Raw genomic sequence first — 27,515 nt, forward strand, 5'->3', positions numbered from 1 at the left:
TGCAATGCATCTATATCTAAATGAATATGTGTAGGCATGTTTAAGTCAGATGGGTGATACTGAACATGATGGTTCTGAACAAACCTACAAGTTTAAGAAGAAGACTGTTTGTAGGGTGTAGCTGAGTGTTGCAGTAGGTAAGTATTGAATGGCCCTGACCCAATAGGAGTTTCACTGTCATGCAGATTTCATAAAAGCCTTCACTTGTCACTAACTTACCCTCTGTGCCAACTATAGGCGTGTTTCCATTGTAAACTCTGTGAGGTGGACATTTAGCGGGAGATACGATGTCCCTGTTGGGTCGCCATACAAATGCAGCCCTTTCAGAAGGGGTTAAATTGAAGGCAACTGGACTTCTTTGGTTTTTGAAAACGTTTCACTTCTCATCCCCTTTGGATTACCATGACCTGGATGACTGAGAATCTTCAACAGCCCTTTCAGGACATTGCACAGATGTCAGCATACTGGTACTGCTTTGGCAGTGAGTGATGTCACTAATCAGCGCCAAAAAGCACCCACAGTAACATTAATGACATTAAAACTTTTATTCTGTTTTAGTACATCATAAGTTAATCCATTTGGAGCACGAGAGCAGCTGTGTGGCGTAAAATGTGGCGCTCAAAGATCGGAAGACAGCCAAGTCATTTATGGTGCTTTGTAAGACCCCCTGAAATTTTGTGGGGATATTCTGCTGTATTTTTTGGTGTTGGGAGTTTAGTAATGGTGATTTCAATAGACCCAATACCTGTTTTCAAGATGGCACCAACTGCTGTGGAACGCCATCTATCACTCCTGTTTTGTGTACTAGCCTCACTGTTGTTTAGTCCTTTTTTTTGGCTGTTTCCTGATCTACGATTGTTTATGATCGACACTTCTTGACCTTCCAGCAAGACTTGGACCACTTCAGCTCCACGTTCCGTCATTCAGACGATTGTTTGGCTGCCAGATTGAGGATGTCCTAGCTTTTCTCCTCACTACGCAGAGCCTCGCTTAACGCCGTTGAAGGCGCCACCATCGTGGCAAACGTGGGGGAATCCATGTTCAGCTTTGAGCAATCGAAACATGCTCCATGGAGGGGCTTACCTGCTGTTGTCCGGAGGATCTGCCACTTTGTGATTGGTCGCCACGGCCCATCCAGGTTTGACATCATGGTTCCGGTTGGCAGGGATTTCCATCGGCGGTGCCGAGCAGGCAGGAACAATTGGCAGAATCTTACATATCCATCATGGTCTGGCGAGATGCGACTGGCCCAGTTGTCCACGCAGATATCTTCGTCATGCTTGCGGATTGGATTACAGCAGACCTGGGCATTTTACGGCCCGCGGGCCACATCCGGCCCTTTGGTTGACTTTGACCGGCCCGCGTAAGGTTAATTGGAAATTACAAAATAAATGTATTTTCTCATTTCACCTCATGCATGGGCTAAGGCTGCATTGCTTTTATTTTGAAGTTGTATTTTACGTGCACAATGACGCAATACGTATAGCAACAAGTGCCCGCTGTTGACACGGTGATTGTAGCCTGAGAAATGTCCGCTCATGCAAAAAAAAAAAAAAAAAAAAAAGAAAGATGCCGAATGCAGGATTTTCAACAAAAATTGGACTGCTAAGTATTTTTTTACTGAAGTCGGAGGTAAAACCGTGTGTTTGGTTTGCGGGGAGGAGATTGCCGTGTTTAAGGACTACAATTTGAGTCGGCATTACGACAAGAAACACTCGGAAAAATACAAGAACTTGTCTGATGCTGAGAGGGCACGGACATCCGAAGCTTTGCTAGCAAAGTTGCAAAAGCAGCAAGGCTGTTTTACTAAGCTTCACACATCCAGGGATGCAGCAACCAGGACCAGCTCTGTGATATCCCACAAAATAGCTAAAAACAGCGAACCGTGACCAGGAGGATCGAGGACATTGCGGGGAACCTGGAGCTTCAGCTGCAACGTGAAGTGGCAAGTTTTGACTTTTTCTCATTAGACGGGAGCTGTGATGTCCGGGACACAGCCCAGCTGCTCGTATTTGTCCGGGGATAACGGACTTCAAGCTCACAGAGGAGCGGGCAGCAATGCGGTCGATGAGAGGGACAACGACAGGGAGTGATCTAGAGGTAAATGCATGTACGGACACTCTGGGATTGAAATGGGAGAGACTGTCACAGCCGGGCGTACACTGTGCGACTTTTTCACTTTTTTGAGCCGATTTTCCAGTCGTGCGAGAATCCACGACATCGGGGCGAGTTTTGCGCCGAGCGGTCGTGTAGTGTACAGGGGGTTACGAGAGGCGATTAACACCACGTGACCAGCCGCCGATCAGCAGTCGTGAGGTCGCACTCTGGTGTGTTTAATATTTCGCTCGTCCCTCGTGAGGGTATCGCACTGTTGAAGCGGCGCTGCGAGCAGCTGCGACCCAAAAAGTATCAGAACCACTCACGGCGCATGCGCGCGCAATCCTGCATCAACGCTTGTCGCTCGCTATTTCCCTAATAACACACGCTGTTCGTTTTTGTTTCTACACGTTTTTTTTACTCACAAAGATTGTCAAGAAAGTGTGTTTGTCGTGTTCATGTCAAATTAAACTGATCACAAAACACAGATTTACTTTCTTTATTTCGTTTTCCTCATCCAACCCCCATAAATCCCTGTGTGTCCTCCTGCAGCACTCCTGAAGAACAACAGGCAAAACAAGACAAAAAAGTCTAACGTGTTGACTAAAAACTGCTATTTTTAGCACATTTTTAGGGCCGACGTGTTGCTACCAGACGTACAGTGTGAGCAGTCAGGTCGCATGCGAGAACTGGGTCGTACAGTGTGAGCACATGACTCGTGAGATCTGCTCTGCGAGGAAGTCGTACACTTTGAGCTGAAGCTGAGTGCTGCGAGTGAAAAAGTCGCACAGTGTACGTCCGGCTTTACAGGGAAAAATGTCGGACTTTTGAAACGCATGCAAGATAAAGTGACAGAAATCGATGCAGATCAAAAATAGGTGTTTTTGCATTGTATTATACACCAACATGTGTTGTGCAAGTCAGTGCTAAAAATCAACCATGTTACTGATGTTGTTACTAAAATAATAAACTTCATCAGGGCGCGGGCGATGAATCACAGACAGTTTGTGGCTCTTTTGGAGGACTCCACACAGCTGTCAGATGGCTCAGCCTGGGGAAAGTGCTGAAGAGGGTTTGGGACTCAAAAGCAGAGATTCAGGATCTCTGCTGGATTTCTACTCTTCTCTTAAGGAGGATTTTCCAAACCTGAAGAGACATGCTCAGAAGATGTTGGTTCTCTTCGGCTCTACCTACATTTGTGAACAAACATTTTCAATGATGAAGTTTACAAAATCCAGGTAAAGATCCTCTCTCACTGATGATCATTTGTCAGCTGTGCTTCGCTTCTCCACCTCAGACATCCAACCTGACTTTGATGCACTCGTTAAAGCCCAGCAGAGACTAGATTTCTCTCACTGAATAAGAAAAAAATTGCTTAAAAACACAAAATAAGGTGTTTGGACCACAAATGTAGGCAACTAGCAGTGAACTGGGACACTTTTTTTAAACCTCTTTCTCAAGATCACAGTTCAGTGATTTTATTTTACAGACAATACTGTGTGTCTGTAGAATGCTAAGAACCTCTTTCCAACAATATTTGAAACTCAGAATGTGTTTTGGAGTGAATGTGACTGAAACTGTTAACTAATATAAGTCACAAATGTTTAACAAAAACCAAATGTGCACACTTTGTTTACCATTGCCTTGGGAAATTTGAATAAATCACATTTTTGTAAGCCAACCTCACTTTTTCCTTTTTGCTCATTTATAACATATAGTCTACTCTTACCAGCTTGAAGAAACAATGGTATTTACTGCTTTTTATAAAGAAATACCATTAATATTATGCATAATTGACTTCAGCCTTTTGGCCTGCGGCCCTCCACAATATTTTCTATTTCTCATGTGGCCCCATGGAAAAAATAATTGCCCACCCCTGGATTACAGAATGCCCACTAGATTAAGAGTAAAACAGCTCTTCTAAAGGATTTCTTCCTGGACCAGAGATTAAGCATGTTCTCCATGATTGACATGTGGGATTCTCTGGGTGAGTCTGATTTGTTGGTTGAAGTCTGCCCGCCGGACTGTCGCAATGTGAATGAACCTCGGTCATCAAGCAGGTGGGTTGACGATTTATCGCTCCTCTCTTCCATTGAAACCCCTCCTTTGCCCAGTGGCCCACACCAAATTTGAGATATCCTTCGTTGAACTTGGTTTTGCCTCTTTCATTTTATTTATTCTCTGCTACAGGCCACCAAAATACAGCAGTATATTCATTGGGGAGTTTGCAGATTTCCTGTCAGACCTACCTAAATATGACCAGATTGTTGTTATGGGCGATTTCAACATTCATGTCTGCTGTCCATCAAAACCATTGGTGTGTGACTTTCCAGGGGTTTTGGATTCTCTTGGCCTTCAGTAGACGGTGAATGGTCCTACCCATGCTGGTTCTCACACCCTGGACTTTGTGTTATCATTTGGACTCAATGTACATGATCTGACTGTCGACCCTGTGGGCTTCTCTTATCATTCTTTAATTGTGTTCAATATCTCTGGTTTGCTGTCATCTGTTAAGAGGCACCCCCCCTTGTGTTTCTAGGTACATTCCTCCTAACACAGCTTCTCAATTGTTCTCTGTTCTTGATAGTGACTCCCTCTCATCATCCACCTCCTGGAAAAGACGGGCTAATTATTTCACGTCTGCAATTTACCGAGTCACTTTCCCGGTATCAGAAAGCTATCAGGCCCGCCAGGAATATTTACTTTGCTAATATCATTGAGTGACATAAAGGAAACCAGACAAAACTCTAAAGCATTTAAAATAATTTTTAAGTATTATACTTTGTGCTGCTTGTTAGCCATGTATATTTACTGTAACATCTGTGAGGCGCTTTGGTCAGCTCACATGCCGTTTTTAAATGCGCTTTCTAAATAAACTGGTATGGTATGATTTTAAAGCTGCATAATCGGTGCTTATCTGCTTGTGCTTCCATTCTGCTTCACAAACCGCTCTTCTAATGCTGTTTTTTTTTGGAGAGCATCAGCTGATGTCATTTCCTACTGTGTTAAAACCAATCAGCATGAGTAAACCAAAACCTCTGCTCAGCTATTCCACCGGGCCATTCTAAAAGTTCCTGAAAATGGCCCAGTAAACGGCTCGTTCGGTTGGACAGGTGAAGTGGAGACACTTGCATGCCAGGAAGTTCCAGTAAAACTACCCTGAAGTTTGGACATTGGAAAAATGTCCTTGACTGGTAAAATCTCATAGATGTTACCTGACACTTCACCTTTAGGCCCTGGCTACTACTAAGCCAGTTCATTTTAAGATTTATACAGTAAAACATTTAAACCTGGACTTGCTCTGGTGATTATTTTGAAAGCAGGGGGCTTCACTGGGCCCAGAACCATCACTCACCTGGGGGTAGGTCTGGGTCACTAGGGGATGCCTGCTGAAGGCGGCGGGTCTTGGTTGCAGCCTTGGAGCCATCTGAGACACTTCGACTGGTGGAGCTAGAGCCACTGTCATGATCATCCTAAACAGATGAAAACAGAGTTCATAAAGATAAATGGATGAGATAGATGAAAGACAACACAAAACTCTGGTGCTTTTATCTACACACTCCGTAACCAAGTACAAATCAGCCAAACTAGATTGGTGCAAAGATTTGTACAATCAGCTGATGGATTTTTAACAGAAAATCTGCAGTGATTTGGTCCCTTTTCTATTCTTATGTTGACATTTAAGAACACTTTTATGTATGTCTAGAAGGTAGGACATCAATAAACTAAAATGTTTAATGGCATGAATTTCATAGTTAAATCTTGGCTAATTGCAAATTACAGATTTTAAATTTACCATGTATTTTTCTGTTTCTAATGCTCATTCACTGGAGAAGACAAATATGCCTCCTCTATACAAATGTATGTTTGTTGTTGCAACAACCTAAACCAATGACAAATATTGTCCAGAATGTTCCAAAGGATAATTTCTCCATAGTTTCCATCCTCACGTTCTCCTTCCACAAGATCCCTGATGTGGGTCAGGCATGTGAGAGAAAACGCTGCCATTAAACCAGGCACAAACTGATAGGTTAGGTTTTGTGTTTTGTCAACACCCCCCCCCCCCACACACACACACACACACACTCCTCATTTGGATGCTTGGTCAAGCTCCCTCTTCAACACATATCAAGGCATTAGGTTGCCTTGCCTCATGCGCATAGTTCTCCCAAAATGTTGAACATAGAGGAGGAACCTATTCCATTGATTGCAACTGGACTTCTTTGGTTTCTTGAGGACGTTTTCCTTCACATCCGAGGAGCTTTGTCAATTCTAAATGGAACATGGGAGAGTCAAGCTTATAAACTGTATCTGCCTGTTGTTATTTAATGAGCCTAAACTACTCTGAGTACCCCTCCATGCTATCATGCTATCCATCCCAATGGTCGTTGGCCTCTATTGAGAGGGAGTGGTTGTGTTGATTAGACGCAGGAAGGTGTGATCTAGACTGAAGCAGCTTAGGAATGAGATCCAATGCTACATTATAGGTACTGGAAAGGTGAAATCTAAGCCCCACCCCTATTTAAAGTGGGCTTTCCACGTTTGACATAGATAGCTTCTTTTACTCCTCTCTCAATCCATCTGTCTTCTCTGTCCACAATGTGTACGTTGTCCTTCAGGTGTAGGTGGACTGCAGAGTCCTGACCTGAAGAGGTGGCTCTCCTGTGTTGTGCCATGCTCTTGTGTAATTGTTGTTTAGTTTCCCCGGTGTAAACATCTGAACAGTCCTCACTACACTGGACTGCATAAACGACCCCACTGAGCTTCTGTTTGGGTGTTTTGTCTTTAGGGTGGACCAGGTTCTGTCTGAGGGTGTTGTTGGGTTAAAGTTTACTGGGATGTTGTGTTTGGAGATGATTCTTCTAGGTTTCTCTGAGACTCCTGCCACGTATGGGATGATGGTGCCTTTGTGCCTGTTGTCCTGTTCTTTGCTGGTTGCTGCTTTGGATGCTTTTCCAGACTTCTTTGTAGATTTCACAAAGGTCCAGTTAGGGTATGTGCAGTTCTGGAGAGCTTTCGTCATGTGTTTTCCTTCAGTCTTTCTGGGAATGTTCTCAGCCCGATTGTGTAAAGTCCTGATGACTGACATTTTGTGCTCCAGTGGGTGATGTGAGCCCAAATGTAGATACTGGTTTGTGTGAGTTGGTTTCCTGTAGACTTCAATGCTGAGACTTCTATCTTGTTCAATTTGCACAGCACAGTCCAAGGGCAGTTGGTGGTTGTGGACATCCTCCCTGCTGAACATGATGTTCTTATTCACAGCATTAATGTCCTTGGTAAAGTCTTCTACTTCCTTCGTGAGAATTTTGACCCGTCTCCATAATCTTTTAGGTGAGTGTAAAGTGTGGGCAACGTCTTTTAGATTACATTATGACAAAACTAACAGGTGCATGATCGTTTATTGACAACATCGTGGAAGTTTTTGTTTACCACTATCTCTGGCGTCTGGTTCCTTTCACCAAAAGTGACCAGCTTAACACAGTTTCCTTGTCGATCTTTCGTGTTCTGTGACACGCTCGTGTTTGTGTGTGTTAAAAAGCTGAGTGCAAGCAAACAACACCATTGTTTGGACCAGTTCTTTATACTATATATATGCTTCCAATTGGTAAAATCATTAGACAGCATGGGATAAACTTCCACTGTTATGCTGACGATACTTAGTTACATCTATCCATTAACCCTGATGAACCTAATTGGTTAGGTAGATTACAGGCTTGTCTTGAAGACAAAAAATTGGATGACTCAAAACTTTCTGCTTTTAACCTTTTGATGCATAATGGTCACTACAGTGGACAGGTACTCGAAATTGTTATTTCTTTATTTTTGCTATTAAGCATAGCTGTTGAAGACTTTATTGCAAGTGAGCCCCTCCATTTGGAATTCAGTAAGTCAAGCCACCATATTTCATGTTCAGAATGCACGTTGTCCACTGAGATGGACATGTAATAAATTATTTGTAAATTACCAAAATATTACAAAAAATATTTGTTGAAATTTGTTTCATTCACACCTAAAGATGAATGAAAAAAATTGTTTAAAAAATCATGGTTGAAGATCTCATAATTCATGCATCAGAGGGTTAAATCAAGACAAGACTGAAATTCTCATCTTTGGACCTGAAATTCAGAAAAGGAAACTGCTTAGTCAATCACCTGACCTGAACAGCATTAAATTAATCTCCGAGAACAAAGTAAGGAACCTTGGTGTTATCTTCGATCAGGACATATCATTCAAATCCCACATTAAACATGTTTGTAGGATTTCCTTTTTCCACCTTCGGAGAAGCGTCCTTTCCAGAAGTGATGCTGAAAAACTAGTTCGTGCATTTATTACATCAAGACTGGATTACTGTAATTCATTACTCTCAGGAAGTCCACAAAATGTAGTTAAAAGTCTTCAGCTTGTCCAAAATGCTGCAGCTAGAGTTCTGATGAGAATTAAAAAGAGAGATCATATCTCTCCTGTCTTAGATTGCCTACATTGGCTACCTGTTAAATTCAGAATAGATTTTAAGATCCTCCTTTTCACATAGAAAGCTCTTAATAATCAAGCTCCATCATACATTAGTGATCTGATTGTTCCATACGTTCCTAACCGAGCACTTCGCTCTCAGACTGCAGGTCTACTGGTGGTTCCCAGAATATCTAAAAACTAGGATGGGAGGCAAATCTTTTAGCTATCAGGCTCCTCTCTTGTGGAACCAACTCCCAGCTTTAGTCCGTGAGGAAGACACCTTGTCTACTTTTAAGAATAGGCTTAAAACATTTTTATTTGATAGGGCCTATGGTTAAAATCTGATGTTAGCCCAGATCTGGACAAGTGGGGAGTAGAGGGAGGTGGAGTGTACAGTCGGTAAAGACGGCTCTTCCTTGCCCTACCTCCAACAAGCCTCCATCTAAGGCTAGGTTATCCAGAGTTATCTCTGTAGTTATGCTACTATAGGCTTAGACTGCTGGAGGACACACTGACCACTTTCCACACTCGACTACTTTCTTCTACAATCTGCTCTTTAACTGTATTATTTCCTGGTATTTCAGCTGTTAACTTTATTTTTTCTCTAAGTGTTTTTCTCCCCAGAAGAAGCTATAATGATGTTCTGCTGAGCTGTGATGGCCTCATGGAGGGGGCCATCGTCTAGCACACTGCTGCTAAGCACTTAAACATTCTCCCTCTCCTGATAATAACTTTTTACTCTCTTTGACATTGAATGTGCTACTACTAGTTTACCCAATTAATTATAGATTCAGTAGGATAAATACAATAAAGTTCATCTCTCACCAAATAGAATATTTACCAAGAAATCACAATGTAACCATAGAAACACTACTTGGTGTGTGTGTGTGTGTGTGTGTGTGTGTGTGTGTGTGTGTGTGTGTGTGTGTGTGTGTGTGTGTGCGCGCGCGCGTGCGTGCGTGCGTGTGTGTGTGGACGGTTTTCAAGCTCGAGGACCTCAGAGTACCAGAGAACATTTGACCTCTCTGTTGTCTGTAAATGCCCTTTTCAGCTTGAACCAAAAATGATGCATTTCAGAAACAGCTGACTGAAGCAAACTTGGGGTATGCACACATACAACACACTCCTACTGTGATAACATCTTCTGAAGTTTAGTCACACAGCCTGTAACAGACAAAAGGCACAACAGGCCAACAATGTGAATCTAAACTGAGAAGCTGTAAAGAAAGGTGCCCAGCATGGCTTTGATTAGGGGGTTACTGCAGCGCTGTAACCTTTTCACAGTCCGACTGGGAGGTAAGTCGGTCGAACGGGTTAGGAGAACCAAAGAGAATCACATGTGTTTGGCATTTAAGTGTCCCAGGAGTCAGCCAAAACACGACTAAAATAACCAGCCTAAACTTAATATATATTAGAGGAACATCCAAATGACGGCATTATAAAAGCAGACACCTCACAATTACAACACATTAGCTGGAGCTAGTGCTACTTTACGAATAACAGCTTCCTCTCTTTAGGTGAACACAAAAAGCTTTTAGATATTTAGCCAAACTTAAGCTGCAATAAACAAGCAGATCCTTTTGAAAAGATACTGACGGCTGTGAGAGTTAGTCAACCAACTGGGATAAAGCAGATCTTGGATTAATGTCAGTCACATTTTATATGTTTGTGAATCTATGAATGGAAAGTTGTGTTTAGCTTTAATAAACCATGCGAGCAGATTATACGGTTGTTTCCTTGTCTATAATCTGTACCCGAAGGAATGCGCAACCCAGTGCACCCGGTTCAAGAGCTGCCACTAAAGAACAAGTCTTCCGAACTTGGAAGTAGAGTAATTAAGTGCTCAGTGTCACTATGGGCAGTGAGCAATTCTCCAGAGGTGGAAAATGCCTTTTCAGAAGGAAGCCCTGGGACAAACGATGCCTGCCTCAGCTGCTGCCGGGTAAACCGATCCCTCCACCGCCACAGCAGTGCACAGGACAGTGTTGAAGGCATGGAAGGATAGAGGGGCACAAAAACAAGGGAAAGGGGGTCACTTACCCTACAGGCATGTCAGCTTAGCTGTTGAGCAAAGCTGCTGGTAGTGAGAAAGGAAAGGAGTTATAAGAGAGTATGAGATAAGAGAGGAAACAAGGGGGTGGGAGATCCTAACAGTTGGAGAACTTCAGATAAATGGCCTGTATTTGATATAGCGCCTTCTAGAGTCCTGGAACCCCCCAAGGCGCTTTACAACACAATCAGTCATTCACCCATTCACACACATATGAGAATGTGAGAAATAAAGAATTAAACAGGCTTTGGAAGTGCGAGTGGCAGGTAAGAGACCCCCTGCTCAGAGGGTATGTGGACACCAGTGGAGGATTGTCTGGTACAGGAAGAACATACACAACCTGTTGCCCTGCAGATGTCTGAAGGGCTTAGCTGCACCGCTGCAGACATGCAACAGTTATCTCAGAATAAACACACCAACGCTGTCATTAGCCTAGTCACGTGTCTGTTAACTGTTAAGAAAATGGGAAACAGTAGAAAATCGTATTCATAGCTGGCTGATTTAAGGCTGCGGCACGTATGGTATGTTTTGCAAGTTGCACTGAAATCTTTAAAACTAAATCCCTTTATTCTGATATTAGCAGACAGAACCTCTCTCTTCCACGAGACTTCACAGAGACACTATTTGCTTTCTACATAAACCCTAACCCATGAAAGGAAAAGGCTAGCCGGGACTCAAAGACCGCGATGATTCTTGTGTACAACTGCCTGATCTTTCTAATCAAAACATTTGTAAAACTGGTCAATTTCACAAAGTTACAGCAGATGAATGGAAGTGTGTAGGCCACTGCTAGATAAACACTCTTTGTTATTGTTGTTTTTCCTCTGCAGGTTGCTGGTGAACTCATGCTGACATCAAAGCAGCAGGCCTGCAGACTGAAGGCCAGGGAGGGAAAGGCGAACACCTACCGAGTGAGAAAATAAACGGAGGTAATCCAATAGCTCCTTATCTCCTCTACATCACTGATAGACGTAAACAGAGCCACACTCTTCTACATCAGCTGGCACATTCTAGGAACATCCGTCCAACTGGTGGTCGTTAAAATTGATGACTTTTTATCTGTTGATTTGTCTGCAGCTGGAATGTCCCCTCAACTGCCTCGAACCGTTGCCCACAACTCCAATGGACCTTTAGCGGAAAAGAACCGAGCCCATCCGCGGCGACTCGGACTACCTCCTCTCCAACGTCCCTGGATTCATACACAGTGCAGCTGAAAATGAGCTTCTAATGTCTTCTTAATGAAACTGTAGCACATTCAGCTAGCCGATTAGAGAGGGGCTTGGAGCAGACAAACAGAAGCAGACTACACAGAGCCAGCTACTCGGATGGGATTAACAGGCCCTAAAATGACTAATATGCTCTAAAAGCTATATTCAGACACAAATACTCAAAAGCACAGATGTAGACTGTAGTCCAACACTTGTTTATAGCGCCCCACACAAGAGCATGTGCACATTTGCACAGGCGGTCTAAATATAAGGAGCCGTACTCTAAAACTCACTGAGGAGCAGCTGGAATCCATGCAGATCGCAGGGATTAGAGACTGAAATCATCCACCATGAACAAAACACTGTGTGACATTTTGAGTAATTATCTAAATGAAAACTAGTCATTACAACCTTTCCGTCTCATCTTTTACCTCCTTTCCAGTAAACAAGTCCACAATAGAAACACAAAGTTTCCCGTTGACAGTGAAAAACACAGAATTTGAATACAACAGTCCTGAAACGCACACAGTGTGCTCCAGGATTTCAACTCAAAGTACAGACAACATTCATTTTTAAGTCATTTATAATATCCCATTGTTTTTAATAACAGCATTTTTGCAAAGTTCAGATGTTATAAATCGAAGTACTGCTTCCAAATCAAGTCAGTAATTGTAAAGCTGCACAAGCGTCGAGATCACATGAAAGAGAACATGTCAGAAAAAACTAAAGCGAGGGTTCGTGTAATTTAAAGTTTAAAGGTGTGGAACACTGAAAAACCCTGTTTTAATGATCATATCTGATTATAATCTTTCACTCTGAGCATAAAGTGCAGGCTGAACATGAAAATAGTCTCCTACACCTACCTCCTGCTTTAGCTTCTGATAGAAAACAAACGGTGAAACTCTAGGATTAGAAAATCCTGACAGATCTACATCACACTGTCACTAACATTCATGGACTCACCCATCTGGATTCACGACGAGGAAGGCTGTTGTTGGTTTAGCGTCCAGGAAACAGCAGAGAACGTCTCGGCTAGTAGAAGTTAACGGTTAGCATTAGCATCACCACCACACAGCAGAACTCCTCTAGGCTTGTGTTATTTGTGGAGATTAAACATCAACATTGCAGAGCACACAGAGTCAGTGGTAGTCGTGTTGCTGTCAGCCAATCAGAGGAAAGACATCCACATATCAGGAGGTAAGACTCCAGATTCTGCCGTCTGAAGCTCAGCTGTGATGTCACAGATTTAGCCCTGCTGAAACAGGTGGGCTGCTTAGTGCCCCGAGTGCTGCCTGCAAGGCATCCGTTCCTTCTAGAGACCACTGCAGATGTACTGATTAAAGAGTAATCCACACCTTTAAGATCGACTCACTTCTTACACTAAATTGAAACTATACTTTCCCTAATCTGAACAGAGACAAGAAGTTGCTGCTGATCGTTAAGTGTAGCGGTGAGGATTGGCTGTTTGTTAAATGACCAATAAGATGTGATGTTCCATCTAAATATGAAATATGAACCTTTTTGGTCTTTGAACATTAGCCTTAATATTCCTTTTGGTTCTTTAACTATTCAGGGAACACACACTTCATATTAATCCAGAAAGAGTCGGGATATAGTTGATAAAAATGAATTTAATTACATTTTCCTAAACTAAATGATTATACATGATGTAAGCTAGATGTTTTAGCAGAACCTTGTAAGTATCTGAGAGATCTTGTGATGTCTGGGCTGTAAAATCAGTTTGGCTGTCTGGTTTGATAAACTAAGATTATTCATAAAACTGACGTCATTTGTGCCGAGTCCACGATACCCTTGTATGGAGGTCCCCGTGGTGATCCAGGGGGTCAAGAGGCCGGGATGGACACTGCTGGTGGAGGGACCTCTGGGCAAGGAACCCGTAGGAAACTTTCACGGCCCGTCTAGTCTCAGATACTTTCAGGAAGCTGGAGTATCTGTTTAGCGTCTGAGGTGTTCGGTGGCTCTTAAGAGTCGTTGAGTCTGATATCACTCACAAGTGTTGCTGAGAGATGTTTTGACCTGAGGTCAAAAGAGAGAATGGTTCCAAATGCTTGCTCATCGTCGGCCAAACCAGGAGGCCGCAGGATAACTGAGGAATCAGGAAGTGATTCCTGTATTTATAAACTTTATTGTTGGTAAATTTAGACAAATCTGAATTTGACAAGTTTAAAGGCATTACCAAAGACCTCAGAGATCCCTCCTCCACTCATATCCTCAGAGGTTTTCTCTTAGTGTGAAGTAAAATGTTAAACATAAATAATAATGATATCATTGTGTTTGTACTGATTACATTACTGGAATCAACACATACTGATCTGGAGAAGTTTAAGATCTGACATGAATCATTACAGGAAACTTTCATTTTAACCCATCATTGATGGGATAATGCACACATTATTAAAACACTTTGGATTTAAACATCTTGTTCATTCAACACATGTGATTATATCAACCTGTAAAGTTGTAAAGTCATTTATGATTCAAGGAAGATGAACTTTATTCAGAGAGTGGAGGTCTCGACTTCTGCGTGAGGCCTTTGGTTTCAGCTTGGATAAAGGGAATCAGGAGAAGGGTTTATTATGGCTTCCCTTCTTGGCAAAAAGGTCGTAGACACAGTTAAGATGTGTCGCACAACACTACATGCAGGGCGAACAGCCTGGACACTTCCGTGTGATGACCTTTGACCTTACAGTGGCAAATAACCAAATTGTTGTCCTTTGGTATGCTACATATTTGGGGCAGCAGTAGCTCAGGTGGTAGAGCGGATTGCCTCATGATCGGAGAGCGGATTGCCTCATGATCGGAGGGTCATGGGTTCGATTCCAGCTCCCGCCAGGGGTATCCTGCTGTTGTGTCCTTGGGCAAGACACTTCACCCAACTTGCCTGTGTTAGTGGTGGTCAGAGGGGCCGACGGCGCCAAATGGCAGCCTCGCCTCTGTCAGACCTCCCCAGGGCGGCTGTGGCTACAAGTAGCTTACCATCACTAGCAGTGTGTGAATGTGAGAGTGTGTGAACGCGTCTTTGGGTGTCTAGAAAAGCGCTATAAAGTTCAATGCATTATTATTATTATTATTACATATTCACTAAAGGCTCTTGATTATTCTCATGACCTGCAAAAGCAGGGGGTTGATGGTCAAGTCAGAGGAAGAAGACCAAAGCAATCGGTATAATTATACAAGTCTTAGGATGCATCACAACAACGCCGGTGTCGTCATGTTACACGTCTGAGCCAAGAATACCTCCATGCTCCCAAGTCAAACCAGCTATGTTTAATATCGGCCCAGAATAGCCAAGGCTACAGGAATCCCAGTTACAGAGCAGATCCACAGGGAGCTCCAGCAGAGCCTTCAACTTTCCGTTAGGTTGGCTCTACACAGATGTTTGTCTTTCGTTATCTGAAGGCGAGAAGCTGCGGTTTAGCGCAGATCTTTAAGGAAGGGACAGAAAACATTTAGTTTGGTTGTTTTAATGTTTTCATTTTTTAAAGAAATCCTAGCAGCGAGCTACATATATATAAATAAACTGTCCTCTCCATAAAACAGAGGTGTTGACAAGAGCACACAGGTGTGTGTTGACAAAACCCCACAGAGAAACGAGACATCAGCAACGATTTCACAGAAATGGTTGTTGCTGAATATCCATCAGAGTTGGCTTTGAACTTTTTCAAAGAAGTTGGAGTGCATCATTCACAAACAGCTCCCAGTACTAGTCCGCATACTGGAAAATTCCCTCTGATTAATTTTCATGCAAAATCTAAAATGACTTAAGAGCTACACCTCACTCAACTTAAGTCATTACCGCAAACCCAAACACTTAAGCAGGTGATTCAGTTCTGCAGAGCCTGCAGACGTGTTTATTCAGCTCCACACTTTAGTGCTTTAATTCCTTCAAATCATGGTTCACTTCTGTCACCGATTGCTGGATTTTGTTGGACTAAAACAATCTTTTGGATCCATCAGAGGCAGCTCAGCCACAGTAGTTGGTCTCTGTAGCCTGTTGAAGCTATGTTGAATGTCCGTCCTCCCCCTCCTCCTGCCCCATAATGATGACTTGTTGCTCTCTAAAGCAAATAAAAGGATTCAGGACCTTAAAGAGGGTGTACGACTTCTCTCTGCTGAGCTTCAAAATAAGTAAATGTTTCTGGGTGGTTTTAGAAATCGTGTCCCTTCACTGTCCAGTAGGGATGTGAATCTCCACCCGAGGCGGATTTGATTCGTATCTCCATACACCTCCAGCGATGCGATTAGCCATATGGTAAAAGCCTCCGCCGACACGATATGATACGATTCAACACATTAAAAAGACTTCACAAGCCCAAATCTGGTTTTTAAACATAACAATGCTTCCCTCTCTGTGAAGGATGTATGAGATCCTCTATTAGTCTAATCAATAAATTCAGCATGAAAACAAATGCACTTAATCAGTGACGTTTAATGACTTCTGATTCTGTTGTGAGCAGAGTTACTCCATCTTCTTGTTCTTTTCTTACACAGTTTAGTAAAGATAGTTTTTTACCTGACATGTTTCAGCTAGCATCCCTAGCCATCATCTGATGACCCTAACCTCATTTCAACAAAGTTGTAGCAATAAAAATATATGTAGAGTTCAACTTATAATTATTAGGAATTATTATGAAACACTGAAAGCTAATTTTTAAATATTGTAATGATCGACAAGGGGCTATAGTGAGAGCTGCTGTAGCCTAAAGTTACTGTTCCTTTAAGAGAAACGTGAACGCTGGAGATGTGAGGTTATCTCAGCTGTGTATTGGACTTCTCTGAAGCACTGTTAAGGGCAAAATGTCACTCAGTCTGGAGTTTTTAAGTTCTGCACAAATGTCACAAGAATAAGGAATTATCTTACATTACCGCACACAAAGCTTCAGGTGCGCGGATCCTAAAAGTGCTCGGAAAAATACGGAGTCACCGTGTCACGAAGAAGGTTATTTTTTCTTGGCAAGTACAGAAAGCACATACGCCGGTTAAAATTGACCCACTATGGCTGTGCAATGGGAAACTTCTAGTTTCTGCTAAGAGATTGATGATGCGTTCAATGCACCTCAAAAAACAAAGACATAACAGGTAAACTATGAAGTAATCGATATAACCATTGTTTTTACCGACGAGAGACACGCATGGAAATATTCTTTGCAATATAGCCGTGAGTTATCACTGATGCAACCTGAAGCTAGTGGTTCAGTCTTCTGAACCAACCACCAGTGCAGATTGGTGAATCTCCATCCCTACACCCATGAGTAAGTGTCTGGCGTGCATTTTTGTAAGTCTTAGGTTGTATGTGTATGTGAGAGCATGAGGGAGGGAGTGTGTGACTGTGTTTGTGTATGACTGTATATGTCAGGTGGGGCCTTTGACTCCTCCCCTCTCCTGGGACTTTTTTTTTTACTGCTACACATCTTCGCCTCCTCTCCCCCTGCCACACTTTGTATGGAGTGTGGTGCCTTGGTCTGCCTGAGTGTTTGCGGCTCCCGGGTCAGGGGGGTTTAAGATTTTTGGCGGCTGCCTGATTATTCTCAGTGGCTGCCTGGTGGGATCTGAGTCCCTGAGCTCTGTTGGGTCCCCGGCGGGGCTGGTCGCCTCTGGGTCCTGACTCACAGGGTTCCGGGCTCAGCCGACTTGGGGGTGGGAGGCTGCGGCGGGCGGGCCTGTGGGCTTGCCGCTGATATCAATCAATCAATCAATCAATCAAAGCTTTATTTATATAGCGCCTTCCGCAACCCTGTCAGGAAGCCCAAAGCGCTGAACATGGTACAGTTGTAAGTAATTATATTGAATAAATCAACAATAAAAGAAATTCAAATTACAAAATACAAATTACAAAATACAAAATGGAAATTACAAGATAGAAGAAACATTCCGGTAAAATACAAATGTGTGAAACACATTTGGATTCAGTGGATGGATTGAGTGTACCAATGAAAACTGTGGAATGGATTCAACATAAAAGAGGGCCAAAATCAAACATGTTCTGGAAACGCCAAGCGGAGGAGGTGTGTTTTTAGGTGATTCTTAAAGACTGGCAGAGAAGGGGACAGCCTAACTGAGGGTGGCAACTGGTTCCAGAGTAACGGTGCTAGGACTGAGAAAGCCCGGTCCCCACGGGTACGACACCTAGACCGAGGGACAGCGAGCAGGCCTTGGTCAGAGGAGCGCAGAGCGCGTGATGGGGAGTGTCTGTTCAGGAGAGTGGCCAGATAGGGGGGACCACCACTCTGGAAGAAATGATAAACAAAGACGAGTATTTTGAATTGTGAGCGATAGCAAATCGGAAGCCAGTGCAGGGAGCCCAGAACTGGGCTAATGTGGTCCCGTTTCCTGGTCCCAGTCAGGAACCTGGCAGCGCTGTTCTGCACAACCTGTAGGCGACGCAGTGTTGACTGACACAACCCTGCATAGAGAGAGTTGCAGTAATCAAGCCGAGAAATAACAAAGGCATGCCGGTATCCCCTGGGACTCTGCCGGCAGCTGGTTGTGGCCCCCCGGGGCAGACGCTAGTTCATCATTGATTGTTTATTTTTGTGGACCCTCTACCTCAAACCCTCCAGTTCCACAGGAAATCCAACCCAGGATCCTCTGATGAATCCTGGCATTGTCATCTTGGAATATGACTGTGCCATCAGGGAAGAAAAAAATTCATTGACAGAATAACCTGGTCATTCAGTGAATCCACTTTTTCCTTCATATCACAAGTGACTGCTTTAAACCTCCACTGGTACCAGAGTGGATATTCTGACTAACTACTTCTGCATTGGGGACTAAACGTGGCACACCTGTACATTAGTCATGCTGAAGCCCCTTGATATGCCCCATCTGTGAGGTGGGATATATTATGTTGATAATGGAAAAGTGCTCACCAACACACATGCAGACATATTTCAGAACAACATTTGAGAGTCATGGGTCTATTTTGCATGTAGAAAAAGTTTCAGACGTTTGAGTTCAGCTCATTAAAAATGGGAGCAAAAACTAAATGGGAGCAAAAACTAAAGTGTTGAGTTTATATTTTTGTTCAGTGTATATTACTGCCGACACCGGGAGACAAACCGCTGTTGTAGCAGCATTTTGTCGGCGCAAGTGTGAGCAGAGCTACTTTGAAACAGACCTTTTGGGTTCCAGGTATAACTTCAAGTTGACAAAAACTCATATTTAAGATAAAACGGCATTTCAATAGTGCCAACAGTAATATTTTATGTCCCTACCTTTGCTCTCACAGATTTAAAATTGCATGATCTGGCTCCTTTAAAAAGCAGTTGAAGACCCTTTTATTTAAAGCTGCTTTTTAAAGGCCCCATGTGTGAAATCCATTGAAATCATAATGAAAAAATGCGACTCTTTAGCGCCGTGCAGTTCAGAGAAAGTATTGCAGCTATGGTGGCTCACTCATGAGTTTGATAATCAGTTTCCAACCTGTGTAGCCTAACACACACAAAGCTTACAACTAGCTACTTGACCTCTTTAAAAAGCATTTATAATCATGACTGTTTTACTAACCTACTAATCCTGAAGGAAGCAAGCTAGTTCTGTTAGATCTTGAAGCTGTCACCATTCACGCACGGAGGAGCCGGGAGGTCAGGTGTTGTGAGAAATTTTACTTCCCTAAAATATTCTGTCCCCCTGTGTCAGGAGATTGCACTTCAGGCTATTTTCACAACATTTGTGATCAACTTTTACCGGAAAATGATGTAATCTAATGTAATAATGTTATGCTTGTGATTTTTTTATCTGTATTTCCTCCTAAAAACAATAAAAAAAAGATACAGTAAAAACATTCTTGTTCACTCTTTTCTGTCAAGTTTATTTATCATTTTTCAAAGTTATGTAAAAAGATGTAATCTCACTCAGTTTTACCATCTTTTATTTGAGGAAGTTTAGTCCTCATAATGGACTTTAAGTTCTGTGGATTTGGAAATATTTGCTCAACTGCCTAAGGGAAACAGAATATTTCAGGTGAACATAATTTTCCACAACACCTGTTTCACACAGCTCATGGGGCGCTCGATGTAAACAAACTGGCTGCTGCTACCAGCTAATGGATATGGAGCCATCACTGGCTGCTTGTTAGCCATGGCTGGTGAAGGAGGGTTGGCGAGCTGGGGACACGCTGTGGAGATCAAGACAACAATGCTGACTTAGCCACCAGCTAATCGTGGCTCAAGGCTGGCGTGGTGGAGATGGGCGTCATTAGCTGCTAGTTAGCCATAGCTAGAGCTGGGGACATGCTGCGTATGCTGTGCGTAAAGTCCCACGGATCACCAGCAAATGGTTTGAGAAGAAGCCCTCGGAGAAGCACATCTGTAACGCGTGGAGAACTACATCGCCGTTAGTAAAGTGTTTGTGGAGATCTAGGGGTGTAACGGTTCACGGGGGTTATTTGAACCATTTTGGTTTGGGGCAATCAGGCGGGGTACACCCTGGACAGAAAGCCAGTCCATTGCAGGGAATCCAATGATAATATACCAAAAATTAATCAAACCGAGCCCTCCAAAACACTGAACCGAACCAAACCGAATAAGAGTTTAGAGTACCGTTACACCCCTATAGAGATAAAGTAAACAATGCTGCTTTAGCCACTGGCTAGCGGACGAGCGCTGGAGCGTGTTGGGGAGACAGCAGGCTGTGGGAAGAGAGGAAACTTGAGTAGAAGGACATTGGAACGGACACGTTGGGACTGGATCAGGAGTTCTGGTATGGACACGTTGGGACCGGATAGGGAGTTCTGGTGCTAGGAAAAGACGAATGAACAACTTGAGGTGAGTTTGGGAGTCAGAGACACTAATCAGAAGCTGGTGAACAGCTAATAGCGGGCGGGTGTCTGAACCAACCCCCATAATATTGGTATGAAATTGAAGCCAACACAGAAGTGACAAAAACTGCAGTTCCACCCTCATCCACTGGGGGCTGGTGTCAGAAGCGAGCAAATCGTCACTGACTCCCATGTTAAAAATACCAATTTCACAGCAGAAATAAACATGTTTACAGCCTGGTTCCAAAACATGTTTTAGGTTTAATAGATCTAGTTTAGGCTCATGACAACTCTGAGGGGGGTGAATTTTTTTGTCACTCTTCTGTTTAAGTGTATTGAATGCCTAAAATTCTGAATAATTAATGAGCATCAGACCCACGTGACCACAGAGCTAGCTCCGGGGAAAGGCCTCAGTCTGAGCCTCGGCCTCGCTTGAAAATTGTTCCGCGATTTTCAGTCTCTCAACTTAGAACATTAGTTGTGGTGTTTGTGTATTCTTTTTGGACATTATTTGTGCAACTGTTGTACAAAATGACTTGCTGTGGCATTTACAAAATGACTTGCTGTGGCATTAAATGCACTAATTTAGCGTCCAAGGAGTCGCCACTTCATATTTTTTGGTAAGTAAAATTATATTTATGTATTTTAGGTCACTGCCGCTCTTGCACTAGCTGAGCTTAGATTTTAACATGTACTGTTTAACCATGAAATTTAAATTTAATAGGGTAAAACCCAGTGCATTTAACATAACGCTGCATTTTTGAAAATGGCCTGAAATATAACATGTTGGTGGGGCTGGGTTCCGACTATCGGTATGGTCCCCTCCCCTCAGTGGCAGCTCGGCGCATCTCTGATGCTTTTAGCGCTTCTACTTGTTGTTTGAAAGACGTGTCCAAGTCATTTAGACCAGAGGAAAGAGCCGCAGCGAACTCCGCTTCAGTCGCCATGTTCGACAAACTCGGCGTTGTGGTGTGTGACGTACGCTACTCAGCGCTGATTGGCTCGGTTATAATTCTGAGGGGGTGAGGTTATTGAATAGGAGAGTTCCAAGACCCTTTCTCTGTGCAGAATTAAACAGAGGTGGAGTCTGGTAGGCCAGGCTAGAAATATTAGTGAGAAAGGACAAGTTTGTGAACTGGAAACACAGGATTTGATAGTAAACAGATACAAATATTACACACTGGGCCTTTAAATATTTTGTTTAGCTGTAAAATGACTTTTTAATTATCCTTCATTTGTTTTATGATATTTTTGTAATTTGATTTCTGATCATTTCATAATTTGTATCACTTCATCCTTTAATTTAAAACTTAATATTTAATGTTTTCTGAATTTAATCATCTTTCATCTTTATGATATTTGTTGTTTTGTTTTTATGCCAGTTTGTTTTGTTGTTCTTGAAAAAGCACTTTGTGATTTTTCTTTCTGTGATAAGTACTATACAAATTTAGTTACCTTAGTTAAGCTAACATTCGGAGGCGTTGGTGGAAGAGAAGTCTAGCCTTTGCCCCGTAAACGGAGTAGTTGAGTCCTTGAACATTTCCATTTCGCACTCTTAAATGTTTGACAAAAATACATCATGATGAACACAACTTTAACAGATCACCTGAAAATGAAATTTGTAAACAAATACTCATACATTGATTAGAATTAAAAAAAAATTACAAATAAAGTTGCAAAACCAGAACGAACTGAGATATATCAAAAAGACGAGGCAACGAGGATAAACGCCGGACAAAACTCACAAGAGAAGGAGACAAGGAAAGTAAAAAAGGGTTCATGTTTTCTGATTTAGATCTGAGAGGCAATGGTCCTTCAGATGTCTCCATCATCTCACCACAAGCCAAGGCCGAGCATGTGAGGCATGTGGCTTTCACCAGCACAGCTACCCTGTAATGCTAATAACTGCAATGTGTTGGCTACAATTAAACGCTTCACACAGGCCCTGACACACACAAGTGTGTGAAGCAGACTGAAAAGCAGAAAGACAAAAAACACAAACAGGATTTATATGGAGACAGTGAAACTCTTAACATCTGTAAACGTTTGTTCAAATAGTCAAAAAGAAAACTCTATTTGTTGTTAAGGTTTCTGAATCAACGGTAGTTATGTTTGAAGGTGTAATTGTACCTTCATCTTTTCAACATGTCCCTAAATAGATATTTATCAGAACTACTCTCCAGCTTTTCTCATTATGTCATGCACAATGCTGCACGCAAGACGTAAGAACCCCTTGAACATTGTAAGCACCAGCCTCAAACTACAGCGAGAGCAGTGGCTGAAGCTACTCTGACAACTTAATAGCACATGTGAGGTGCAGCTGGAAGGCACAAGCCTTCGTGAGCTTGGAAAGTATCAGTGTTCTGAAACCAGAAAGATAGAATAAATCAAACAAATGAAATGGGAGAGGACTTTCCATCAGTGCTGAGAAATACCACAGACATCTTGCAGGATGTTTGAGTTTAAATCTGAAAACACTGGTTTCCAAAGCAACATTCGTCAGCTGATTTAGGAGATTACGATCTGTGCGTTTAAACAATAAGGTCAGGATCAAACCTGTTCAGCACATTTAGGTTAAATATTTACTAACTAACTGCATCATATTCAGCTCCACTAACAATTAGATGTTTTGGTCTTCTTGTACAGGAAGTGGAGCTGATCATTTGGCATCTTTGTATGTGTGTTGGTCGGTAGAACACGTTTTCCCGCTAACCCTTGCAACACATCGCCCATCACTAAAGACAATACAATTCTGAAATAGCCACACTGTCCCTTTAAGAGCAGCATCAAGTGACTCTCCTGGTTAGCTTTAAGGCTCATGAAACGGCCTTCCAAATTGCACCATAAACCCGTTTAAGACCTTCTGACTGAACAAAGCAGCAATCGAGCAAACATTAGCCCTAATTGCAAGGTAATTGTTTCCCAAGGTAAAATAGAAGAGTGCACGGAGTCACTACTGATAAGGTCCAGTGACGATGCGCTGTGGTCCGGATGGCCTGCGAGTCAGGATTAAGCTGTGGAACGGCAGCATCCTGCGCGGAGTACTGATCATCACTTAACTCACTGAAGCCACTGGGATCAGTTTTTCCAGCAGCTTCTTTCCTGTGTCTGAACCCCATCTAGAGAGGTCAAGAGGTCTCTTCCCACCAGGATGTCAAATATGAATGATTCACAACAAAGTGATTCATTATCCTACCTTTGATTAATGGCAGATACCAGTGGTTAAGTGTGTCTTCTGTTCTTTCTGCAGATACTTTCATCTATTTGAGACATCACTATGTCAAAAGAGTTGGACGAATATCCGAATCACAGAATGAGGTTAAACCTACAAATGTTTTAGGCAGGTGTGAGAAAATGCTGTGCTTTCAGAAATACCAATAATAGTTTATTTTTATCAACATTCCAACCCCAAGCATCCAAAGTTATTCAGCACCATAAAGCAGAAGTCCTGCCCCCACAGAGCCCCGATAACCATGAAGAGACAGAAGGATGTGAGAAAGCCTACCTCCACAGAAGTTCTCCCAGATGTCTGGACAGCTTACCAGCCCAGCTCCTTCAACAGCTGTTCAAGTGTAGCTACAAGATCTGGTTCTGTTCTGGAGGTAGTGGGAGGTCAACCCAGATATGGATCTGACTCAGATTCATCTTTAGGTCACTCACTCATTCTTGTTGTTGATTAACCCTTCCATTTGTAAAATCATTCACTGCTTTTTCATAACTGCCTAAAACTTTTGCACAGAACTGTGTTGACTCATCTTGTTAGTCACCATGTACTGTGGGCTGGTCGGACCTCACCAACATCAGGATGGGCCATCGTTTCTGTTGGTCTCCCACAATTTAAATATCCCCTGGAATGGTTTCTAATTGATCAAACTTTATTGAGCAGGTTCATGGTGACAAGTTCCCATTTAGTCTTTGGGTTTTCAGTCAGGGACGCTGATATAGCACAAGGAACCGTTTCCAAGGAAAATCTGAATCTCTGCTGGTGTCCTTTGTCTCCTTAGTGCTGGTAATGGAAGCCTACTGAGCTGATAAGACGGATTTATGCTTTTGCTCCTGCAAGCTGGAGAATCAAAGGCAAGATCTCCAGATGAAACTGGAATAGAGATTATTCAGTTGGTGCTATCTGACTGCAAACTTCCGCTGACAGTTTAGTTCACTCTATAATCTTTCTTTCGGACTTGAGGGAGCCGAGCTGATTGCTGAACAGCAGTTTATCTTACTGGAGGGAAAATATTATAGTGTGAAGTACTTCCGCTGGTTAAAGAGCGCGGGTGAGTTCAGTTGTATGACGTATTTATGGTAATTAGTGTTTTCAGTTTGTTGTTGGAGGTATGTTAGAAGGCAGCAATTTAATTGCCCTGTCTCCATAGGGAGAGTCCCTCCCTTAAACTAACTCCGTACTACAGATACTACAATATTTACCTTTTAAGGTAATTTTGTCACAATCAAGGACAACGTTTTTAATGTTATTATGTGGAGCTTCAATGGCTGTAGTATGTAAGCAGGCTTCTTGTTTGTGGTTAATAAATCCTCAGAAGACCCACAAAAGGATGTTTCAGAGAAGTTGCAGCTCTGCTTGGCTCTGGCCTTTAACCCTGACAGTTCAAATAAACACATGTATGCATGTGAGTGCTCATAATGTTTCCACTCATGGCTATATAACATACTTGTTATGGTCCAAGCCTCCACATGCTGAGCTGATAACCAACAAGCAGCTCACTACTGACAAGTTCTGCTATATGAAAAGAACATAGAACAAAAATAAATCAGTGTATATGGCTTTCCTGTATATAGCAGCTTCTAGGGTTCCACAACCCCCCAAGGCACTTGACAACACGACACTCATTCACCCACCGACAGAAGCAAGGCCACCGAAATCAATTTCCCTCTGGGATTAATAACGTATTTTTGAATTGAATTGAATTGAATTGATATCTCTGACCATCACCAGCAGGCAAGGTGGGTGAAGTGTCTTGCCCAAGGGCACAACATCTATGACAGGCGGGACTTGAACCTGCAACTGTCCAGTTAGGGGGTGGGCATCATCACCATTGAAAACCCGTGTTGGTAGACCTCAACACTCAATGTGAAAAATCTCTAATGAAACCATAAAAGTAAATATAAAAATACTCCTCCTTGAACCGTCACCTTATCGTGGTGGAGGAGTTTGAGTGCCCTAATGATCCTAGGAGCTATGTTGTCTGGGGCACTTAGTGCCCCTGGTAGGGTCTCCCATGACAAATTGGTCTTAGGTGAAGGGTGAGACAAAGAACGGTTCGAAGGATCTTTCATGGCGGTTAAAACGAAGAGTCGGAGTACCCGGCCCGGAGGGTTACCGGGGTCCCACCCTGGAGCCAGGCCTGGGGTTGGGGCCCGTGAGCGAGCGCCTGGTGGCCGGGCTTTTGCCCATGGGGCCCGGCCGGGCCCAGCCCGAACCGGATACATGGGCTCGTCCAACTGTGGACCCACCACCCGCAGGAGGAACATGAAGGGTCCGGTGCAATGCGAATCGGGTGGCAGACCAAGGCGGGAGCCTTGGCGGTCCAATCCCCGGACAAGAAAACTAGTTTTTGGGACATGGAACGTCACCTCGCTGGCGGGGAAGGAGCCGGAGCTTGTGGCAGAGGTTGAGCGGTACCGGCTAGATATAGTCGGACTCACCTCGACACATTGCATTGGCTCTGGAACCCGAGACCTGGAGAGGGGTTGGACACTCTACTTTGCTGGAGTTGCTCCGGGTGAGAGGCGGAGGGCTGGGGTTGGCTTTTTGTTAGCCCCGAGACTCTCTGCCTGTGTGTTGGGGTTTACACCGGGGGACAAGAGGGTAGCTTCCTTGCGCCTTCGGGTCGGGGAACGGGTCCTGACTGTTGTTTGTGCTTATGGGCCAAATATCAGTTCAGAGTACCCACCCTTTTTGGAGTCCCTGGGACGAGTGCTAGATAGTGCTCCATCAGGGGACTCCATTGTCCTGCTGGGGGACTTCAATGCTCACGTGGGCAATGACAGCTTGACCTGGAGGGGTGTGATTGGGAGGAACGGCCCACCTAATCTGAACTCGAGCGGTGTTTTGTTATTGGACTTCTGTGCAAGCCGCAGTTTGGCCATAACGAACAACATGTTCGAACATAAGGATGCCCACCGATACACTTGGTACCAGGGCAGCCTAGGTCACAGGTCGATGATAGATTTTGTAGTCGTATCATCTGACCTGCGGCCGTATGTTTTGGACACCCGAGTGAAGAGAGGGGCGGAGCTGTCAACTGATCACCACCTGGTGGTGAGTTGGATCAGATGGCAAGGGAACATGCCGCGTAGACCTGGCAGACCCAAACGCATAGTGAGGGTCTGCTGGGAACGCCTGGCAGAAGAACCTGTCAAGACGGTCTTCAACTCCCACCTCCGGCAGAGCTTTGACCACGTCCCGAGAGCAGTGGGGGACATTGAGTCCGAGTGGGCCTTGTTCCACTCTGCGATTGTCGAGGCGGCTGTTGCTAGCTGTGGTCGTAAGGTGGCCGGTGCCAGTCGTGGTGGCAACCCCCGTACCCGCTGGTGGACACCAGAGGTTCGGGGAGCCGTCAGGCTGAAGAAGGAGGCCTACAGGGCGTGGCTGGTCTGTGGGTCTCCGGAGGCAGCAGACAGGTACCGGATAGCCAAGCGGGGTGCAGCAGTGGCAGTTGCCGAGGCAAAATCTCGGGCGTGGGAGGAGTTTGGTGAGGCCATGGAGAAAGACTATCGATCGGCTCCAAAGAGGTTCTGGCAAACTGTCCGGCGCCTCAGGAGAGGAAGGCAGCAACTCGCTCGCACTGTTTACAGCGGGCATGGGGAGCTGCTGACGTCAACTGAGGCTATAGTCGGACGGTGGAAGGAATACTTTGAGGAGCTCCTCAATCCCACCAATGCGCATTCCGAGGAGGAACCAGAGCTG

The 27,515-nt window shown here is 43.7% G+C and overlaps 1 protein-coding gene and 1 long non-coding RNA gene across 5 annotated transcripts in view; one reads left to right on the forward strand and one right to left on the reverse strand.

Annotated features, from left to right (window-relative positions):
• LOC107378870 (uncharacterized) overlaps positions 1–11,901 on the forward strand; it is an 86,898-nt gene extending 74,997 nt beyond the window's left edge. The window contains exons 2-3 of the long non-coding RNA XR_001572136.3: positions 11,431–11,529; positions 11,678–11,901. This is a non-coding gene — a long non-coding RNA (uncharacterized lncRNA). The remainder of the gene's footprint in view (positions 1–11,430; positions 11,530–11,677) is intronic.
• LOC107378864 (intermembrane lipid transfer protein VPS13B) overlaps positions 1–27,515 on the reverse strand; it is a 462,085-nt gene that overhangs the window by 420,284 nt on the left and 14,286 nt on the right. For all 4 annotated transcript variants that reach the window (XM_015949323.3, XM_015949324.3, XM_070550848.1 and 1 more), the window contains exon 4: positions 5,453–5,570. In XM_015949323.3, coding sequence (XP_015804809.3) covers positions 5,453–5,570 — 118 coding nt within the window. The remainder of the gene's footprint in view (positions 1–5,452; positions 5,571–27,515) is intronic.

Source organism: Nothobranchius furzeri, chromosome 5 (genome assembly GCF_043380555.1).
Source record: "Nothobranchius furzeri strain GRZ-AD chromosome 5, NfurGRZ-RIMD1, whole genome shotgun sequence".
In the NCBI taxonomy this organism is placed as follows: domain Eukaryota; kingdom Metazoa; phylum Chordata; class Actinopteri; order Cyprinodontiformes; family Nothobranchiidae; genus Nothobranchius; species Nothobranchius furzeri.